At 35.6% G+C, this 21,941-nt stretch overlaps 1 protein-coding gene across 8 annotated transcripts in view; it reads left to right on the forward strand.

The window, feature by feature from the left end:
• Window positions 1–239: 239 nt before the first annotated feature.
• Window positions 240–21,941, forward strand: part of LOC129260818 (protein argonaute-2-like) — a 36,959-nt gene continuing 15,257 nt past the window's right edge. The window contains exons 1-17 of one of the 8 annotated variants that reach the window (XM_054898798.2): window positions 240–442; window positions 6,355–6,760; window positions 7,694–7,814; window positions 8,985–9,172; window positions 9,334–9,470; window positions 10,182–10,316; window positions 10,989–11,076; window positions 12,028–12,111; window positions 13,783–13,846; window positions 14,322–14,393; window positions 15,540–15,587; window positions 16,036–16,158; window positions 16,786–16,925; window positions 17,355–17,539; window positions 18,200–18,359; window positions 19,196–19,286; window positions 21,661–21,855. In XM_054898798.2, coding sequence (XP_054754773.1) covers window positions 403–442; window positions 6,355–6,760; window positions 7,694–7,814; window positions 8,985–9,172; window positions 9,334–9,470; window positions 10,182–10,316; window positions 10,989–11,076; window positions 12,028–12,111; window positions 13,783–13,846; window positions 14,322–14,393; window positions 15,540–15,587; window positions 16,036–16,158; window positions 16,786–16,925; window positions 17,355–17,539; window positions 18,200–18,359; window positions 19,196–19,286; window positions 21,661–21,855 — 2,277 coding nt within the window. In that variant the 5' untranslated portion in view covers window positions 240–402. Of the gene's footprint in view, window positions 443–6,354; window positions 6,761–7,693; window positions 7,815–8,984; window positions 9,173–9,333; window positions 9,471–10,181; window positions 10,317–10,988; window positions 11,077–12,027; window positions 12,112–13,782; window positions 13,847–14,321; window positions 14,394–15,539; window positions 15,588–16,035; window positions 16,159–16,785; window positions 16,926–17,354; window positions 17,540–18,199; window positions 18,360–18,998; window positions 19,090–19,195; window positions 19,287–21,660; window positions 21,856–21,941 lie in introns of all 8 variants that reach the window. The other 7 variants (XM_054898807.2, XM_054898816.2, XM_064100128.1 and 4 more) reach the window with 7 other exon arrangements.

Raw genomic sequence — 21,941 nt, forward strand, 5'->3', positions numbered from 1 at the left:
TATATATATATATATATTATATATATAGTCTTTGTGTACCTATGTATATGAAACTAATTTCCTTTGTATACATATATATATGTATATTTTTATACATTCATTGACGAATAAAAATCTCAGCAGACCAAAAAAGAAAGAAAAAAAAAACCCAAACAAACAAACAAACCAAGAAACAAAAAAAAAGAAAAAGAAAGAAAGACAACGCCACAGTAGGTATGACAAAGAAGCACGACCTCGGCCTTTTTCTTGCATGGAGTGAACTTCCGGGTCATAGAGTTTTCGCAATTCGGGACGTGCAAAAATGAAGCAGGAAGATCACTTGACATGCTGAAATAAACGTTCAACTACGGCCTATTTTGCCATTATTTAAATTCAAATTATATAATTTTTGAAAGAGGAAAGATGTATCAACCACCTGCCTTTCCGCCCAATTTCCCATATGGTAAGACCGTACGAATATTTGTCATTAGATATTGAAAAATTACCGTATCTGCCGCACTCGTCATCGCAAACGCTGCGCCTGTGCTACACAGACTGCCGACGCGACCTACGGTAGGCCGGGTATATCTCCGTCTACCGGTCCGTAACTGTATAAACCGGATAGGCCTAAAAGTTACACCTTTGGCTTTGCTTTAAAAATGACAATTAGAGGAAATACAATCAAGACAAATTTGCACTCGCAATTCCAACTATCATGAAAATTATGAATATGTTAAAATTATTTGATATTTACCAACCGTTTTCTTTGCATCGCATGTGCCGCAGATCTCCACGAAAAACAATCGCTGAATACTGAGTAGTGAGTGATGATGAGCTATTTTTTAATTTTACCATAGGGCCTAATTGATTATTTTTAGAAATTAAGACTTTGAAAATGTGTTTTTGACCATTTTTCACAATCTTTCTTTTCAAATTCAAGTTCCCTTCGAAGGATGTTGCAAAGATTTGAGCGTATGAAATTATTTTCTGACGCATACGATGCACGCTTTCGGTAGGCCTATAGTATACTTTATAAAATAGGTGTATTATTTCAAGCATCGCGATTGGTCAATACGCGTCACATGACATCCAACTTTTTTTGTGCACTGCACGGTAGTGCACAAGGTGTGCAACGAAAATTGACATTGCACGCTCGAGCAAACCAGTGCGGTAGAAGTCCAACAAAACTGTACTGTAACTTTTAAAAAAATTGTTTCTGTGTTGCTATTTTATAAAACAAATAATACACTTGCTCTGTCGTGCGTAAAAGTAAATGCAGAGAAAGCTCGGTTTCTTCAGATGGAGCACACTGGGCACTCGCCGCAAGCGGCTCGTGCACAGTGCGACTCCTATCTAAAGAAACCTCGCGTGCTCTGCATGTCCACTAACGCACTCGGCTGCATGCATTATTTGTATAATAGTGAATTTGTATTAGGACTATTACCGACCGGCCTTGTATTACCGAACGCGTGCATCATATGGATCAGAAAATAATTTCATACGCTCAAAATTTTGCAACATCCTTCCAAAGAGAACTTGAATAGAAAGATGACGAAAAATGGTCAAAAACACATTTTCAAAGTCTTAATATTCTAAAAATAATAAAATATGGTCAAAATAGCTCATCAGTGATTTTGTTGTTTTCTCAACTCTTCCCATAGAAAACACACGTTCGGTAATACGATACCTTTTTCAAGTGACCAAAATATTTCACATGCGAAGAGGGGTCCAATTTGAAGCTAATATCGTAAAAAGGAAAAACGATTTCGGCAAAATTTGTACATATTAATATATTGTAGGTAATTGTGTATTTACATGTATGGTGAAAGTTTGGTGAATTTTATGAGAATAATGTGTTTGATATGATTGAATTCATGAAAAGTGTTTGGTAATACGATCCACTACCATAATACAAGACCGGTTGGTAATACAATCACTCACTATATATGATATTTTAAGCAATTTTTTACCTGTAGATTGAACAAAAAATACAATTTTCATTTACAGTACTTATTATTAAAGTCAGGTAGCTGAATAGTAAATAACTCAGATTTGCTCGGAATATTTTTTTGTTTTAATAATAAGAAATCTATAAAATTCTAGTCTACATGTAGGCTACATGTACATGTACCAGTGTCCAGCAAATGTGAAAGTTTACTTTTAGGACCAAAGGAAGATCATATCCATGTAACATTTGAATACCCTGCTTTGCTCATTATGTTTATAGAAATTGAGTACCGGTAGTCCGGTACTCTAAATGGCACAAAATATAGGGTAGACTTTCTGCCCCAATTTTGTGGAAAGACCCTTGCAATTCAGTATTTAAAGGGAAATCCAGCCTTGGCCATAAAATGTTGTGTTGGGAAGGAGAAAAATAAATTAAACAGAATGGTGAAAGTTTGAAAGAAATTGGTCAAGCAATAAGAAAGTTATAGCTGCTTTAAAATGGAGATCACTAATACTATGTAGATTTCAAATTGGCAACTGGGTAAGTAAATTATGACAAGGGGCGAGGACAACTTTCCCATAGGCCATGTACTTTATTATCAGGGATTTGTGGTTTTCTCCTAAGTACCCATCCCCCTGGGGCAGTAATCTAAATATAACCCAGGTAGTATATTGTTTTATGTTCTCATGAAAGAAAAATATAATTTGAAATAAAAAATTTGGGAAAAATGACATTTTAGCCATAATATGTATTGGAGTACATGGAAGAGTAGTCCTTGCCTTACATCACTATAACATCCCATATGTGGCCAATTTGAAGTCTCCATGGGTATAGTGATTACCAATATTTACAACTTTTAAACTTTCATAACTTTCTTGTTGTTTGTCCAATATTGTTCAAACTTTTACCTATCAACTTGTCTGATTTTTCTTTTCCTTATAAAAACAAGTTTTTATTTGGGTTGGATTCCCCTTTAAACATTTAAGGGAAATGAAAATGACTTGGATTATGAAGTGCAGCATTCTTTGAACTTTTCAAAGTTTTGATTAAGATTTCATTATTGAGGCATATATTTTTGTAATTTTTTGTATGTTTTTCAGACATAAGAGCTCATTAACTTAATGCCTGTCTTTAGTTTGTTAAAGGTCAAGTCCATCTCATAAAACTGTTGATTTGAATCAATAGATAACAATCAGACAAGCATATTGAAAAAATGCTGAAAATTTCATCAAAATTGGATGTAAAATAAGTAAATTATGACATTTTAAAATTACGCTTATTTTTCACAAAATAGTTATATGCACAATTTAGTCACATGCAAACAAGAAAATCGATGATGTCCCTCACTATTTTGTTTTTTATTGTTCGAATTATACATTATTTCAGTTTTTGCAGATATGACAATAACTAAGGACCATCTTGACTGAACCATAAAATGTTAAGCAATGGTAATTCAACATGTTCAGGGAGAATAACATTTTGTTTCCCAGGACAATGAGGAGAAAATTAGAATATTTAATATTTCATATAGTAAAATACAAAAGAAATAGTGAGTTAGTGATGTCATCAGTTCCCTCATTTGCATACCGACCGGCATGTCAGGGACTCGGTTTTATAATTATAAGGGGAGCAATAAAAAGCTCTCCTAGAACTTTTAAGGAGAGCGGTAGAGGAGCACTTCAAAAAGCTCTTCTTCAACATACAAGGGGAGCTTTTTGCCCAATTAACAAAATGGATGGAGGAAATGTATGTACTATAAAATTACAATCAACAACCAAAGGAAGTATTTATAATTGTTTTACAATGTATTGTAATTAGATTGTGTGTTGTAAAACATGTTTTAGTTAGGTTTTGACTTTGGCTAAAAGTTAAGTCACTGACAATTTTTTCGGGGGCTCCATTTTAATTTTTTTGTCAAATTTTCGGGGCTCTTTTTAAATGCTACTTTTTTGTATTTTGAGGAATACCTGTTCACTTATTAAGGAATTATTACTTTTTGTTTAATATTGTATGATTTTTAACGTTATTTATCATGTTTAGAATCTTGGATGTGGGTGTGTGTGGATGGGTGGGTGTGTGTGTGTGTGACTGTGAGTTGGACTTGGATATAAATGAATTCAATATCTAATTTCTACTCCATTTATTCCAGTACAATACCCTAGTCAGCCATGTACATGTAATAAAGGCCCACTTACCCTAACTTTTCCTGAAGTTCTTTGAAAACGCAGATCTCGATATCTCCATGAAAATTTAATTTCTCTATGGGGGAGTCTAAATTTGGTGAGAATGTATTCATTAAGAACTTAAATATACATGACAATGAAGAAATCATCAAACTTTATTGGCAGTTTTGAATAATATTCCTGAAATGTAAACTCTGTCTGAAACAGAAAATCACCATCATTGAGGCCTTTACTGAGCGAATTGTCCCCCAGAGCTCTGGCAGAGAGACAGAGCTCCAACTGGCTAGCTAGTAAAAGCGCCAATGCGTGAGCCTGCCGCCGTCCTTGTAAAAAAGATGGAGCTTTGTTTGATGATTTATTGTCTGATATAATACCTCATCCCCTAGAAAAAGAAAACAAATTATTTTTTAGTTATAATTGATAAATTAGATTATAACTTATTTTGGAAGTTAATAAGCCGTTTTGAAAAGCAAAGCCGAATGACAACTCACCAATGCTAGGTTACTAGACTCTGGGATTTATTTCCTGTGTAATTCGAATTATTTTATCACAGAATTGTGATATCTGTAGGGGAAACATGTGCATTCGAAATGGCACACGGTGGTAGTCATAATGGACCCCTATACATGCAACTCTTTCCCGACCGTTGCGTTGATTTTTTTTCCATACCTGGTACCATGTGTATGGAAATACATGGTACAGAAAAAATAACGCAACTTCGGAATTTGAAACTGCGGTACTCGCTACTTTTAAGGCTTATTCGTGATTTTGAGTGTGGATTTTTGATGGTTTTTAAATGGTAAGCGGAGCTCGAGCATATGGCACTAGTGGGCCGTTGAGTTGTTATCACTCGGCAATAATTTCGGGGGCGACATTCAGATTTTATGTCGCCCCCGAAAGCATGATTTTGGGTGATTTCGAGGGCGACTTTAGGCATTTTCGCGCAGGTCAGCTATCGCGAGGCGCGCTATTAATCGCGCTACCAAAAATGTATTAAGGCGCGCATGTAGCGCGCGATCGCTCTCGCGCGCCTTAAAATCGAGTCCCTGGCATGTGCATATAACTGTTTTGTGAAATTAAGCAAAACTTTAAAGTTTCATAACTTTCTTATTTTACATCCCATTTTGATGAAATTTTCAGTGTTGTACTTTTTTCTCTTTTTTTCAAATCAAATTTTTGTTGGGGTTGATTTGTCCTTTAAAAAGTCAATAATGTGAATTAAATTTGATCATTGTCTTATATTCAAATCTACCTGTAAACAACTTATAGTTTTTTTTTTCAACTGTTGATTCTTTGTGAAAATTTAAATATTCAAATCTATATCTATATCAATCTATACCCGGCCTATTATTTTTTATTTGATTTTGATTTTCCTTTAAAAGGGCCCCAAATTTACCTCCTAAGTTTAGGAATTGGATATATCATGAAGCAACAGACAAAGATTATGCCTAAAATTTTCAGCCCAGTCTAGAATACATGTATGCTTTGGAAAAGGTTTTATATCAAATCGATTTTGAAAATTCAGGTCTATAAATTTTGATTTTATGGGACACTCGATCAAGATTACATTTTCATGTAAAATCTCAAATTTATCCTGTAAAACACAAATTTTCAGTACATATGCTCCACATCATCAATACGTGTACCTGAATTATGCAGTCGCCAGTGCAGCCCTCATTGTTGTGCGTGAAAGAGTTGCCATGTTTTGAATTCATTAGATTTTAGCATAAATATAATTTTTATCTCGCTTTTTGTTGCCAATTATCATTTATAGCCATGTACTTTTGATAATTGAATGTATCAAATCAGTATTACCATCTGGCGACCATTCGATTTGTGTAAAAATTAGTATACGGTTGCCATTTGTTGATTTAATGTTTGAATGCATTGACTGTTTTTAGTTTTACTTTCAGGCCTACATTTACCCAACATGCATGGTATTACATATAAAGCCTCGCTTGTGCAGTGACTAATTAGTAATTCCATAAAATATGTACGTCCGACCCCCTATATGTGGGACTTTCATGAAATTTTCTATCTCTGATTTCTTGTGTTTTTGACAGTCTGTAATGTTCTCAAAGGACCATGACTTGGTCAGTTAATAAAGAAAAGACTGCTGGACGTACAAAAAGGTTGATCATTATATGGAATTGCCCTAATGTGTACATGTATGTATCCAGCCTGAGTGTACCTACATGTACAGTATGCCTAAATCTGTCATTTTTTTTTCTTGTTATTTTCCAGGGATGCCCCAGTATCCGCCAAACCAACCTGGGGTCCCAGGGCAGTTCCCACTAGGTCCTCCCGGGGGCCCGCCCGGAGGTCCTCCAGGTGGGGGCCCTCCCGGCGGTCCACCCAGTGGTCCACCCGGTGGCCCTCCTGGCGGCCCTCCTGGTGGTCCACCAGGTGGTGCTCCCTTCACCCCTCCACCAGGCCAGCAGCCTCCACCACCTCAGCAGCCAGGACAGCCTCCGGGTACCCCTCCTCAGTCCACAGACCTAGTAGCCATGCCCAGGAGACCTGGCTTTGGTCAGGATGGTCGTCCCATTGCCCTTCGTGCAAACCACTTCCAGGTGAAGATCCCGCCCCTGGATCTCTTCCACTATGAAGTTAATATCACTCCAGAGAAATGTCCGAGGAGAATCAACAGGTTTGTAATCACATGCTGTACATATGCCATAATATAAAGTATATAAATTTACTTTGAAGTGGGTAAACGACTATGTTGTGGAATATACATGTAAAATGGGACTCCACTTTTCCAGAACTTCTGTTCTGTAAAGAATATTATTGACTTGTCAAAGTATTTTCAATGATTTTTTGACAATTTTACTCCTTAAAATAGTTAAATCCCCTTTAACCCTAAAATGCAATGTAGGTCACATACATGTATTAAAATCAACATGTAATTTTTACTTATTTTACATCCAAAGTTGATGAAATTTTCAGTGTTATGATTGTTTGAATATTCTCTGTCTCTATTCAAATAAATTTTTGAACTTCCAGTATAATGTTTTTGTCTGTTGCGAGTGTGAAAATGCTGCATGTTGGAGTGAAGAATGTGTGTGAGTTTGTCTACATGTACTGTAGGCTGTATAGGTGAAGTTAATGTGCTTATTCTTGCGTTTACTGTTATTGCATTGTATCTTATTATCATTGATGTGATAATCCACATACTGCATTGTATAATCTCCTTTTTCCCTCTTAACATGTACACTTTGCTCACAGTATTCTTTTTTTACACAAGGTGTATTTTTACAACCCACTTTTGTCTAACATTGTGGTAAACCAAGCCATTTAACTGTGAAGGGAAACTTGAAAAAAAAAAATTCCCATTGTAAAGGCCAAGTCTTTTCTTGTTTTTTTAAATCTACATGTAGGAAGCAATTAAGTTACAAACTGTCTTACTTTGTAGTATAAGAAATTGAAGTATCTTTCAAAGTGCAGTAGAGTATGTCTGTATAGCAGTGTTTATATGCTGTGCTACATATTGTTATTGTTGTTGGTATTATTATTATTATTATCATCATAATTTTCATAATTATTGCTGTTATCATTTCAATGAATTTCAATTCCTTTTCAGAGATGTGATAGACACACTTGTAACAGCCTTCAAGGGGAGATACTTTCAGAACAACCTGCCTGTGTTTGATGGCAGGAAAAACATGTACTGTAAGGAACAGATTCCTCTGGATCGAGAAAAGGTGAGATTGAACTAGATTAAACTTTCATCCAATATCAAATTTGCTGGTTCTCAAAAGTTTCAACAGCGTCTTTCCTGCAGGAATCACGCAATTACTAATCATCACAATTCATCCTAGATAAAATAATGGGAATGCAGAAATCTTCAGGAAAGATCAAGGAAAAAAAAAGAAAAGAAAGACACATAGCGCTTTGTAGGCTCTGATTTTTCAAAATGAGTTTGGACTGAATCTAATGAAATTACTATCCAAGTATATAAATAGAAAATATACAGTATGTCAAGTGATTTTGGTAGGAAATGTGTAGTTCCTGAGTAATTAGTAAAATAAGCAGGACAATCCAGTTGTAGGGTCTAATCCAGGCAATAACAATACACTGCCCCACATGTGCTTATCTTTGTTGGTGATCTTAAAGGAGAATGAAACCCTTGAAACCAGCTGAATCCATATCAAAGAGAAAAATCAAAGAAACATATTGTTGAAAGTTTGAGGAAGATTGAATGAATAATAAGAAAGTTATGAGCATTTGAATATTGAGATCACTAGTGCCATGTAGATCCTCCCATCGGCAATGCGACCAAGATCTGTGATATCACACACGTACAACTCCCTCATTACTTTAGTACTTATTTCACTTATATTCTCACTTTTATAGAGTCTATCACAAGGTGATGTGTTCTCTTTATAAGATGACAAGTACAGAGGTTTCACAACATTATATCATTGATGAATCGTTTGTCATATGATTAGAATGAGCAAAAAGAGATGTTTTGGGGTATATTTTCAGTGTCCAAATGGGAGAGTTGTACGTGTGTGACATCACAGATCTTGGTCGCATTGCCAATAGGAGGATCTCCATAGCATTAGTGATCTCGACATTCAAATGCTCATAACTCTTTTATTGCTAGTCCTATTTAACTCAAAGTTTTGTTGATCTTATTCTTTGATTTTTCTGCTTTCACATAAGCTAACTTGCTCCAAGAGTTTCATTCTCCTTTAAATGTAATCACATTATGTTTGTGTAAAAGTGCCAGATCTAGGCCTTCAATGATATTGCAACAAGTAACCTTGATTTTAATGACTTTCTTATGAAATAACTGGTTGGTTGCAATTATGTTTTCTAAGCTTTGATCACAAAGAATAATCTTGATTATTTTTGCCTCTCTGAACCAGCAGCAGGTGGAACTTGAAGTGACCTTACCAGGAGAGGGAAAAGACAGGATATTCAAAGCTTCCATTAAGTTTGAAGGCAAAGTGAGTTTGGCCCTGCTAGAGTCTGCCTTGAAAGGAGAAGTAGTCAATATACCACACGATGCTGTGCAAGCTCTGGATGTTATCATGAGACATTTACCTTCTCTAAGGTAATGTAGAAATACAGATTTATGGCAGTAATCGCTATTCAATTTCATTTAAATGTTATTAATGATTATACACAGCATTTAATATGAATTTGAAAATGACATTTCCTGTCAACCTATTTCAAATGTGTAAGTCTACTGTATATCTTATTTTGCTCTTTCAGGTACACCCCTGTTGGTCGATCCTTCTTCTCTCCTCCTGATGAGTACTCGCATCCTTTAGGTGGCGGTAGAGAAGTGTGGTTTGGTTTCCATCAGAGTATCCGCCCATCCATGTGGAAAATGATGCTCAATATAGATGGTAAGTGCGTGAAAACAAGGCAGGATGTGTTTCATAAAGCTGTTCGCAAGTTATGTATTACTCGACACGTTCTTGGGCTGAAGGAGGTATTTGAAAATTTTACCACATTGTTGCAATATATTGGGATTGAATTTTCCATTCAGATTCTGACAAGTGATAATCTGTGCACTTTCATTCTTGTTGATATTCAGAATCTTGATGTACAAAGATTAGATGTCAACTTTAGCTATTAAAATGTATTGCGTGGACTAAGATGATCTTTCTGAGGTGTTGAATTATTGTTTGTAACCGAAATGGAAAGGCGCTATATCAAATGTCTATTGGATTGGATTAGAAAATGATTTAGTGCCCCAAACCTGTTCCAGTCATGTGTTAAATCATTTTGTAGATTACAAATGGCATTATGGAACACCCCTCTGGTGTATAATTGCTACTAAATCAATCACAATAGAAAGTCAGTGACATCATGATTGGTCATCTAGACTGAAAGGCTATCTAGATCCTGTAACATAAATCTTAGCATTTGTTCGTTGGACTGATTTCTATGATAGAATGTACTGAATACTGTTAGTAGCGGACTCTAAACTGCACCCCCATTTTTTTAATTATCACGAAAAGAAAAGAGAGATCACAAAAATTCTTAAGAACTCTCTCTCTCAACTGGAGTATCACTTTAAAATTTTGTTATTTATTTTGTTTTTATTTTTTCAGTCTCTGCAACGGCCTTTTACAGCTGTCAGTCAGTGATTGACTTCCTATGTGAGGTCTTAGACATCCAGGATTTATCGGATCAACGTCGCCCTCTATCAGACTCACATAGAGTCAAGTTCACCAAAGAGATTAAAGGTCAGTGCTTTCCAAGAGAAAAGATATCACCTTTGAAATTATGTGCTTTTTGAACTTCCTAGAAAAGATACTGTTACCTTCTATTACTATCTTTTGTTGTGAGAGATTTAATCTATCTAGAGAGTGAGAATGTACAAACATGGTTAAAAAAGAAAAAGGTATTTTGAGTTGTTTGTGAAAAAGGAATGGAAAATGTTAATTTCCATAAATTCCTCAAAACTCAGCAAGTTTTGCATCCTAATCAAGTTGATTGATACTTTACCATGGAAAATTAATCAAAATTCTGGAACTCATTCTGGTATCCATGTAAGAACAAAAAAATGAAGTAAAACAAAAACAATATTTTGATGTAAAAAAATTAATGCGTTGGCATGTAAGAAGGACTTCAGTTTACATTTAACTTGTGAAACACCCCTGGATTAGACAACATTTTTTTTTTTTTTTCACCAATCAGCCTTTTTACTGTATTGTTTGTTCATTTTCATGTATTTGATGGACATGAATAATTTTGACTTTTTATTAATTATATAATGATAGAAGACAACCATTCTTCCTTTATGCACCAATCTTTTATACATTTACTGTTGCTTTAATTGTTCATATACATGTACATTTAGGTGTATTTGACAAAGATTTAAAAAAAAAAATTAAATTGTTATTAATTTTATCCAGGGTTGAAGATTGAGATCACTCATTGTGGAAACATGAAAAGGAAATACAGAGTGTGCAATGTTACCAAGAGATCTGCACAGACACAAACGTAAGTAACAGTTGGCAAGAATAGGTTTGTGTACATGTACTGAGAGACACCAGCAACTTAGAAAAAATAGGTTTTATACCCTTCCCCTTCAAAGGACCCTCCCTCTGTGATCCGTGATAATGGAGATGAAAGCAAGGTGTCAAATTAAAAATAAATACCATTTTTGGTAACGATCTCAAAATGAGTCTGAACAGAATCCAATGAAATTACCCTCAAAGTGTTTGTATGTATAATTAAAAAATATGAGCCAAATGGCTAAGGAAGAAAATGAGTAATTGCTGACAAATAAGCAAAATAAGCACGGAATTCCATCAAAATGTTGGGTATTTTTTTAGGCAATATTAATACACTGTCCCACATATGCTTTTCTGTGTTAGTGATAATCAGAATTGTCAATGTTGAGCTAAGATTTCATGATTTTACACAGATAAGTTAATGCACCAGATCTAGATGTATGATAATATTTTGACGATTACCCTTGATTTAAAAGACTTTCTCAAGAAATAATAGTTTTCTGCAACTACTGTCTTACCTTTAAAGCTGATGAGTTAGTCAGTGTCATAGTATAGAAATCACAAGAACAAACCATGTATTTTTTATATAGCTGACCTTTGAACTTTAGTTATCTTCTTTTTTTTTTATAGAAACACCCTGAATAACTAATTAAATTTTTCACAATACATCAAATGACTCTTGTAGAGATTGCTGTCAGACATTGTATATTTGGCAATCTTTGAATAGATATTTTGAAAAGGTAAGGGAACCAAAGGACCGAGCGATGTCATGAAAGTTTTGCCAGTGATTTTCTCATACTCATTTGTTCTCAGCCAATCAGATCCAAGGATTTGCAGTAGCTTGCATCAACAGTGATTGAAAATCACTGACTGTTTGTTTCATGAAATTCTCCCCATGTATGGATGGATGATTATTTGCTTTTATTTTCTCATCCAGGTTTCCATGGCAACTTGAGAATGGTCAAACGGTGGAATGCACAGTAGCAAAATACTTCAGAGAAAGGCACAATCTCATCTTGCAGTAAGTTAAAAAAAAAAATGAAGTATTTGCATTGTTTGATATTATAATCCCACAGGATCTTTTTGTAGGTTTGTGTACAGTAGTTATACTGAAAATGTGATATTGGTCTGAGCAGCCCGAGAAAGGTTTGCTATTTCTTTTACATTTAGAAAACAAGTGTTGTCTATGGCAAATATCATTTCAAATAATGACTGATGTAATATCCTTGTATATAAATCCTATGGAGCTTTTTAGTGGCCTGTACTGTAAGTACTCGAGTTTGAATTTTTCTTTCTCTCTTTTAAAAAAATCAAGGTCAGTGTAAAGAGAGACGCATATAACATTATGTGATGATGATGATGATGTCATAACATGATGATGTCACCACATCAACATAACAATAGACATGTATAGCACAAGACTCTACAACATATCAAAACCTCAGCTAACCTTTATGCTGACCTTGTTTATTATCTATTTATGTCAGCATTTTTTTTTGGGGGGAGCTGGCATTAATAGTTGATGGTATGCTAGTGGGCTGCGTTTTCAACTCAAAAGCAATTTATGCTTATTAGATTTGAATCAAAGATTAAAGTGTAAAGTATAGTGTACAGCATGATATTTAAAATGAAGTAGATAGGCTATATTTGCATTTTTCATTGCATTTTGTTTTGACCAGAGTTTCATTTAGGGTTTCATCATTGTTTGAATTCTAGTTCAAATGTCAAGAAAAAAATTGTGATTCTTGACTTACCTGCTTAGCAGCTAGAGTGAGATTACAGGTGCCGGTGCTAGCGCCATTGTCAATATGAAAATCTTTCCAAGGTTAAGTTTTTTAAATGTCTTGGAACTATTTCATTTAACTTGGATGTAAGGGTAATCAAGTATCACTGGTCATCGTGAGTTGCAGGTCACATGATCAAGTTCAAGGGTCATTTAGGATCCCCCCTTTCTTTTTGAAAAATTTCAATAATTTTTGGCAGGGCCACTATGCTTTAGGGCACATTCTGTAGTACAGCTCAAATAGGAAAAATGAAACGAGCACTTCAAATTCCTACGGCCAATAAGATTGGCATTGAGACAAGTGAACAGGGAATCCGTACCCTTGGCCCTTCGTTAAATTATACATTCAGAGGGTAAACTAACAAGAGTAAATCTTTGAAGTTTCAATGCAGGGAAAAAATACACGGTGGCTCGAGACGATTTAGCCCCTGAAAAGCTTAAATACGGGGTTCCTACAATCATGGAAAATCCTGGAAAAATTTGTGGTCATGGAAAGTCAAGGGGAAGTCAGGAAATTTTGAAAATTTGTGAAAAGTCATGGAATTGCATTTACCTCTTGGCTATGGCAGCTTTCCAGTTTGTCGTGTCTCGCAACTCTCATACTCTGTGACCATACTCTGCTATTATAATTGGTGTTCATGATTTCCATTTTTCCCAGTTTTGTGACATCCCAATTTCTACTAAACTACCAGGACATCATGGGAAGTCATGGAAAGCAGCAATTTAGTCATGGAAAAGTCGTGGAATTCTGTTTTCAAATTTCTGTGGGAACCCTGAAATAGCTCTGCAAAACCTCCATTCACTTTAATGTAAAAGCTTATACAATGTTGTGGGCTTATGCAGTAGGTTGTGAAAAGAAGCCCCTTGTTATAGAAATATGTTTAATTTTTATTATTTATTTGTTTTCAGATACCCTCATCTCCCCTGTCTGCAGGTTGGACAGGAGCAGCGTCACACCTACCTACCTCTAGAGGTATGTCACACCCCTCTTATAACAATGGACCATTCAAAATATTGTCAATTGACTTAATTGTATTTCATTAATGGATTCTTTGATTATGCTGGGGGGGGGCAGAAATCATCAAATAATGATAATATATTTCAAGTCCCCTTTCAATTTATAATGGCTTCTGATTTTTGTTTGTGCATATAACACTTGTTATGCAATTAAAGATAAAGATGTTTCTGTACCCTCTATATTATATGTGCAATGAAATATGATTTTGATAGAGAAGCATTTCCTCTATATACATGTAATGTTGTCTGTATTTGTCCTCATGCAAGATTGTTGATTAGCCTAAAATTTGTCCTCAAGATGGATCTAGATTTATGTAAGAGGAAATTGATTGTCTGCTTAATGGAAATTTCTGTTTTATTGTTTACCATATTCTTTTTGAAATATTGATGTAAGTTCTGATTTTTTTTTTTACTGGAATTGTTCTTGCCAGGTTTGCAATATTGTAGCTGGGCAACGCTGTATCAAGAAACTCACTGACCTGCAGACGTCAACCATGATCAAGGTAATAGGATTGGACAATCATTGTCAGCAGCGATTTGTTAAAAACTGCAGCGCCCTCTTTTGGCATATTCCCATTGGATGATCAGGGCCCCATTTTAACCAAGGCTATGATGTATCAAATCAATCACAACTATGGAATGCCAGCAACGTCAACATCTTAAATACACTGTTTGTTCAAATTATTTTATATATACTGAATATTCTTGCATTCATTGTTTTCTTGGAAAATTTAGTATGCTTCTCTTTGTTTACAAAGGACATTGTGCAAAGTTCCTGTAGACAAAAAAAAATTATGACATTGATGGATTTCCATACAGTTGAGGGTGATCGGACAAATTGTAACTCATAAGGTGGGGCCCAGTTTTGAATTTAAGCAATTAACTCTACTTGAATCAGTGTGTAATAGATTTAGCAAAATGTCCTGTGTGAAAAAATATATTCTCTGGCGTTAATGGTAGTTTCATCGTTAGATCCAAAGGGTGTGATGATCTGCCAAACAGAACAAAATTTAATCTTCTTTCCTGTTTATTTGATTTGAGATATTGTAGCTAATTTATTAAATGATAATAATAAGGTTAATGATAATAACAACCACTTCGGTTTCAGACTACATTTTACCAAAGTGGGCTAGCACAGTGAATGGTACATTAGTACTATCTGGCCCTGCTAAAAAGCAGGGTTAGCAGGGATTTTGTGTTGCTGGTCAGGCAGTTGCAATGCTAATAGTCTGAATACAACTGGGCCAATGAACCATGGGACTAAGCACTAAGCATTACCGAATCACAGAAGTTCAAATTTCACTTTACTCATGCACTGTTTGGCAAAATCATCAATATTCATAAGCTGTGCAATAGTCTGGGTTAAGGCATTAAACACAGCTAGGCTGAACCCCAGCTAAGCAAATGGTGTTTGGTTTAGAAAGACGGTCTGAATAAAAAGAATGGCCTTGGAATAGTCCAGGGTTAAGAACTGTAGTCTTTAAAGCCTTTTCATTATAGTGTTATTCTATAGTCATAGATGCATTGCATGTATTCTCTACAATATCAAATAAAGTGTTATTGTAATCATGTTTTTAAGACATTCTTTTATATTTTAATTGTATAGAACATGTTGCTTGAGTTTATATCTTTGTTTATTCTTTTCACAGGCTACTGCCAGATCAGCTCCAGATAGAGAAAAAGAAATCAAGAGTCTGGTGAGTATTATGACCATTCTGATTAGTAATATTTATTTCTTTTTTTACATGAACATGTATATGAATTCTGTCCAAACATCATTGTTATTATCTAAATGTCACATTTGTAATTTGATCAATTATTTGTAATGTGAATTTGTATAATTTAGCAATAAATGTGGGAAATGTGGGAATAATAGCAGGGCCCGCTGGGAGAAAAATTTTCTGAAATGAAGTGGGTTGGTAAATATACTGCTATTATTATTATTACTTCTGCTAGAAAATAAGTTTTTTTTGTGTGTATTTTGGGGAAAAAAGGGTTTTCTGAGTTTTTCTGAGAACACTCACTTGTTCTCTAAAGTGTGCCAAAATTGATGTTATTACTTTTCCCCATGTTTGATTGGCAGAGAGTGCATGTTCATGGCCAAATACAATATTGAATGTCTTTCTATATGTACTTTTCTTGCAGGTGCATAAAGCCAACTTCAACAATGACCAGTATGTGAGACAGTTTGGACTAAGTATAAGTAATGAGATGGTGACCATAGAGGGCAGAGTCCTACCTGCTCCAAAGATCCAATATGGCGGAAAGGTAAGGAAGCAATTCAACCTCCTTTAGCCACCAAAGGTGGATGGCATCATTTGTCCATGAAGATCAAAGTATCTATTTTCATTGAATACATTTTCTCATTAAAGTATCAACTAATCACCCTGCCTACAATTCTTTAAATTCCATTGAGTAGTGTATAGATGGTTGAAAGGTTGTAGTGTGTTACTTGTATTTCTGATGTAGGATTGTTGTATGTTTTCCCCCTATCCCCCCCCCCAAAAAAAAAAAATCCTTCACCATGATGTCTGAATTATTGAGTCTTTTGCTGGTCACTATCTTCACAGAAGATCTCTTTGAAATGTTGGCAAATGAGTCATTCCCATGTTGAGTTGGTTCCTTGATATTTTCTCCGGCGACAATTTCTCCGCTGTGAATTCCACACACTAATGGAATCGCCAACTTCAACCCTGGATTTAACACTATACCCTATCCTAAAACTAAAATAAAACCCCAGTGCAACTCTAACCCTATATCTTAGACGAAATAAAGCCTGGAGCAATTGTCGCAGGAGCAAATGCCGTGTCACCATTGAATTATCATCATTGGTTTGTACATTTTCAAAGCCAACCATTTGTTCATGTGAAACCCTATTGAAACTTGTCTTTGCAGCTGAACAAGCCACAACAAGCTGTCCCTAACCAGGGTGTGTGGGACATGAGAGGCAAACAGTTCCACTATGGTGTTGAGATTGAAGTCTGGGCCATCGCTTGCTTTGCACCCCAGCACCAGTGCAGGGAAGAAGCTCTCAGGTAAGCCCTTTTACAATATTGTTGGATACTGTATATTCATATCTTCATGCTTTTGTTGTCCATCTGTATTTGTTTGTAGGAATTTCACACTAAAGCTTCAGAATAATCTCCATCGTATCTACGAGTGATGTACTTATTTCTGTTGGATACTGTATATTCATATCTGAATGCTTCAGATGCCCATCTGTGTATTTGCCTGTAGGAATTTCACACTTCAGCTTTCGAATAATCTCCATTTTATTTATGAGGGCTGTAGTTATTGCTGTTGGATACTGTATATTCATATCTGAATGCTTTTATTGTCCATCTGTTTGTCTGTAGGAATTTCACATCCTAGCTTCATAAAAATATTTGTAGTATCCATAAGGGATGTTCTCACTCTGTATGATACTGTATATATATCTTAATTCTTTTATTGTTCATCTGTAGGAATTTCACACTTCAGCTCCAGAAGATCTCCAACGATGCTGGCATGCCTATCAAGTTTCAGCCATGCTTCTGCAAGTATGCTGTTGGAGCCGATCAGGTGGAACCCATGTTCAGACATCTCAAGAAGATGTGGCCCAAACTCCAGCTCATCATCGTCGTACTACCGGGGAAGACACCCGTCTACGGTGAGTATAAAGCTTGGCTTGACTCTTGATTGAGTGCTGTTTGGTCAGGTGTCTGAGAATGTGATGAGATGAACATGTTTCAGTCGGTAAAGTGATGATCTCACCACCCAGGTTCAACTCCCACTCTGTGCATCAGTGCCCTTTGGTAGGGCATGTATCCTCACCACCCTGTCCCTTGGAGAGGACTTTAAACTTTCAGTCCTCTGGTTTCTTAGTTACAAGCATTCATGCTTTCTTAGCAAAGGATGTTTCATGAAACTGTCTGTAGGTGTTCATGGGTGCTAAGTCAGCTACTTCCGTGTGTATCATTTAGCACAAGAAAAAAGACAACAGTCATGCATAAAGTCATTCATATTGGCAAACAGTTATTGAAACACCCACCAGGTAAGGAATCACTACCAATGTCTTCAATTAAAATGACGGAAATTCCCAGATTGTTACAAATTAGAAATTTCACTGATAAAAAGTAATAAAATTTCACACTGACTTAGTGCTTAGTGCATCACTGTCATCTGGCAATATCCAGACAGCTTACCCGCAGTCTTGACAATTAATTATTTAGTCATCATAACCCTAGCTATCCAGTTGATTATATATGGCATCTTTATCCATTATGTTACCTTTGTAACATCAATAAATTCTTGATTATATTTTCTACAGCTGAAGTGAAGAGAGTCGGTGACACTCTGTTGGGTATAGCAACGCAGTGTGTACAAGTCAAGAATGTGAACAGAACCACAGCACAAACCCTCTCCAATCTCTGTCTCAAGATCAACGTCAAACTGGGTGGAGTCAACAATATCTTGGCTCCTAACATAAGGTAAGCGAACAAAAGGGCTTTTCAACTCATCTTCAGCAATTTGAGAAAAGAAACAGTGTATTAATATTGTGCCAAAAATATGTTTTTATAGAAAAAGATTTTGGATTTTATATCTTCAGGTTATAAGGTGTTTGAAGTTATAAAAACATCTTCTGAAGCTTCTTTTTTTTAACTGATAATTTTAACTTGATAATAAGTGATGATTCCTGATATTGATTGATATTTAAGTGTTTCATTGCCTGTTATAATATTCAATATTTTGGATGATGGAAGAAAATTCATTAGTTTATCTTTCTTTTCTAAAATAGAGTTATTAATTTCTCAAGACTATGGAATAAATCTTAACATCTTTAGATATTATTTATACCTAATAAATCAAGGTTGATATAAGGGTCTGAAATACAGTTACACCTGTCTGTAAAGTGTTTAAAATTAAGGTGTTTTCTTCAATACTCATTTGGGGGTATTTGTTTGCAAAATGGGCTTCTTTTTACCAAGAGAAAACAAATACATAACCACAATACACATTTGACCTTCATAGAGAAGTGGTTGTAGCAGCAAAGACGGGTTTGACTGTATTCTCAGCCCACTTTTGGCAAACTGTGTGCTCTAATGATTTTCGTGAAAATATCTCCCCAGGCCGCGCGTCTTCGGAGCACCAGTCATATTTATGGGAGCCGACATTACGCACCCGCCGGCGGGCGACAATACAAAACCATCTATTGCCGCTGTAAGTTGTTGGTGTATGGTATTTCTCTTGTCTGCATCATGCCCTTAACTGTTTGTTCCAACCCCCTTCCTCCAACACACCTCCCCGATTTTATCTCAAAACTCAGACCCCGCATATTTAGCGAGCCTGTCATCTTTTGCGGAGCTGATGTTACGCATCCCCCAGCCGGTGACGATAAGAAACCTTCGATCGCGGCTGTAAGTCATCTGTGTGCGTGTGTTATGAGTCTAACCTCCTTACACGGCTGCACATGAGGGACACCTTTCTCAATAACACTTCTTCAGTTGTCACGTGTTATATTACTCTTGATGTGGGTGTTATGTATGTCCATGTTTATTTGTGAGAGTGTTTTTGTTCAGTTCATTTCCCCTTTCTCTCTTTCCCTTTAATTCTCTTCTCTCTTTTAATGGAATGTGTAGGATTGAATGTGTTGAGGTGTGCGTGTTATGCCTCCCTCACCACCACTGAAAGTTTTCACCTTCTTTTTGTCACTCTTTCCTTGGCTATCTATACTTCCCCCTTGAGTGGAATATGGGAATGTTTACATGTGTAAATTGTCTTCTCCACTCATCCCCCTTTTCTCCTCTATCTCTCTCTCTCTCTCTATTCCTCTATCTTCTCCCCTTACTGTCTGTCCTCCCTGATTCCCTGAGGGGTGATTCATGATTCTGTAATTTTGAATTGTGAACCTGGAGGCATTATGTTTTTTATTTGTCCGTCCTCCTGCCCTGTTTTCGTTCTCATAACTGGACAGATTTTTGATGAATCACCAATAAACTTGGGTTTTTATGCACATCAGACGATAATCTGATTTTTTTGGGGGTATCTGCGTTCAAAGGTCAATGTTAATAGAGGTCCTTTAAGAGGTCATGCTGTAATGATAACTTTGTTATATGCTTTCTCGTTCTCACTAATACATGAGAACCGTGTGAGGTATCAACTTAAAACTTTGCTGAAATATGGATGTGGAGTAATAATAATCAGGTTAGAGTTTGGGGTCATAAGGTAAAAGGTCAAAGGGCACAGATGTCATTATTTATTTATTTTTTATTTATTTAAAACGGTTTATTTCAACAAGGGTATCTATAGGGGCTGAAAAGCCGAATTACATTACCCTTTACAATCATTTACATAAAAATACAATCAATATCAAATAAAAAACTAAATTTACACAAATTCTACATCATAAGAAATATCAAAACACATAGAAAGGTTGTTTATCATGTTGGGGGTGCATGTATTAAATTACGACATTCGTCCCCATCATGATAAACCAAAATTGAAGATACATGCGGCCAAATAACATAAAAACAATGAATTCTGTCGAACCAGAAATTATTGACATGAAATTGTATTCTCTTAATAACCAAAACTTTATATGGTAAAGTCATTATCTTATTTCCCCTATCTGGCAAAGGAAAATGACTGTTTATGGTAGGATAACTTTTTTGGACATGATCCAGAGATGTAGCTCTGTTACATTTCCCATGCTTTTCACAAGGTCTGTTGTCAGCAAATTATAATTCATACGCAATTAAGTCTTTTCAAATCTGGGTTTTATTACATTTGGTCTGGCAACAACTGGTCTTATGGATAATTTTCACTTTATTAAAAAGCCAAATGTAAATTCTAACGTCAAATTTACTCTAATTCTATAATCATTGTTTTTGCATTGTTCTAAACCCAAAGCCCTATGTAAGAATAAATGCTATATGCTTACCAATATTATACACAAGGCTGAGCCATATACGCCCATGCTATGAAGTGCAGTTAATTAAACTCTCTGCCAAAATTATGAGAAGCCAAAAAATATCCAAATCTTGTTTCTATGGTATTATTTTATGATGAAGAAAAGTACTGTTGTGATTCCAAGCAGTTATGAATACAATGAGCACTGAATGTGCTGACAAATTAAACTTTTACTGTTAGAGGTTTGTGTCACAATTGACTATCCATAGTTATCCCCGATAGCGTTTAATTTGAACCCGATTTCAGAATATGGGCCATAGACACAAGGTCGGTGCTTGCACTGCAAGCCAAGCATGAATTAAATGATATGTCCCCCCCCCCCCCTTATGCGAAAAAAAATCAACTTTTTTTCTCTTCTTGCATTTGATATATTCAACACAAATGACAACTACCAAGTGGTTACTTATGAAAGCATGCTGCAATTACTATTTTGCTATAAGCTATGGAATAATTCAAACTTTTCTTTGGAAGCATGTAGGGTTAGTATAGTTTAATGGAAATATCAATTATGGCACATTTATTCATGGAATATTCACAATTTTCTTTGGAAGCATGTAGGGTTAGTATAGTATGATGGAAATATCAATTATGGCACATTTATTCATGGAATATTCACAATTTTCTTTGTAAGCATGTAGGGTTAGTATAGTTTAATTGAAATATCAATTATGGCACATTTATTCATGGAATATTCACAATTTTCTTTGGAAGCATGTAGGGTCAGTATAGTTTCATGGAAATTTCATTTATGGTACATGTATGTAAGTTATGTGTATTTAAGATTTTTTTTTTATGTATGTATTTTTCCCCTGGACAAAACAGGTTGTAGGTAGTATGGATGGCCATCCTAGCCGGTACTGCGCAAGCGTCCGGATTCAGACCCACCGTGTGGAGATCATCCAGGATTTAATGACCATGGTCAAGGAACTTCTCGTTGAGTTCTATAGGTCAACAGGATACAAGCCAGCAAGGATCATCATGTACAGAGATGGAGTCAGTGAAGGCCAATTCTTACAGGTGGGCTTTCAGTTAGGATAGCTGCTATTGTGATTAGAAATGCAGTGTGAGACAATCTGATGGTTTTCGCTTGAGAAATGTCAAAT

The sequence above is a fragment of the Lytechinus pictus genome, chromosome 1 (genome assembly GCF_037042905.1).
Source record: "Lytechinus pictus isolate F3 Inbred chromosome 1, Lp3.0, whole genome shotgun sequence".
Taxonomy (NCBI): domain Eukaryota; kingdom Metazoa; phylum Echinodermata; class Echinoidea; order Temnopleuroida; family Toxopneustidae; genus Lytechinus; species Lytechinus pictus.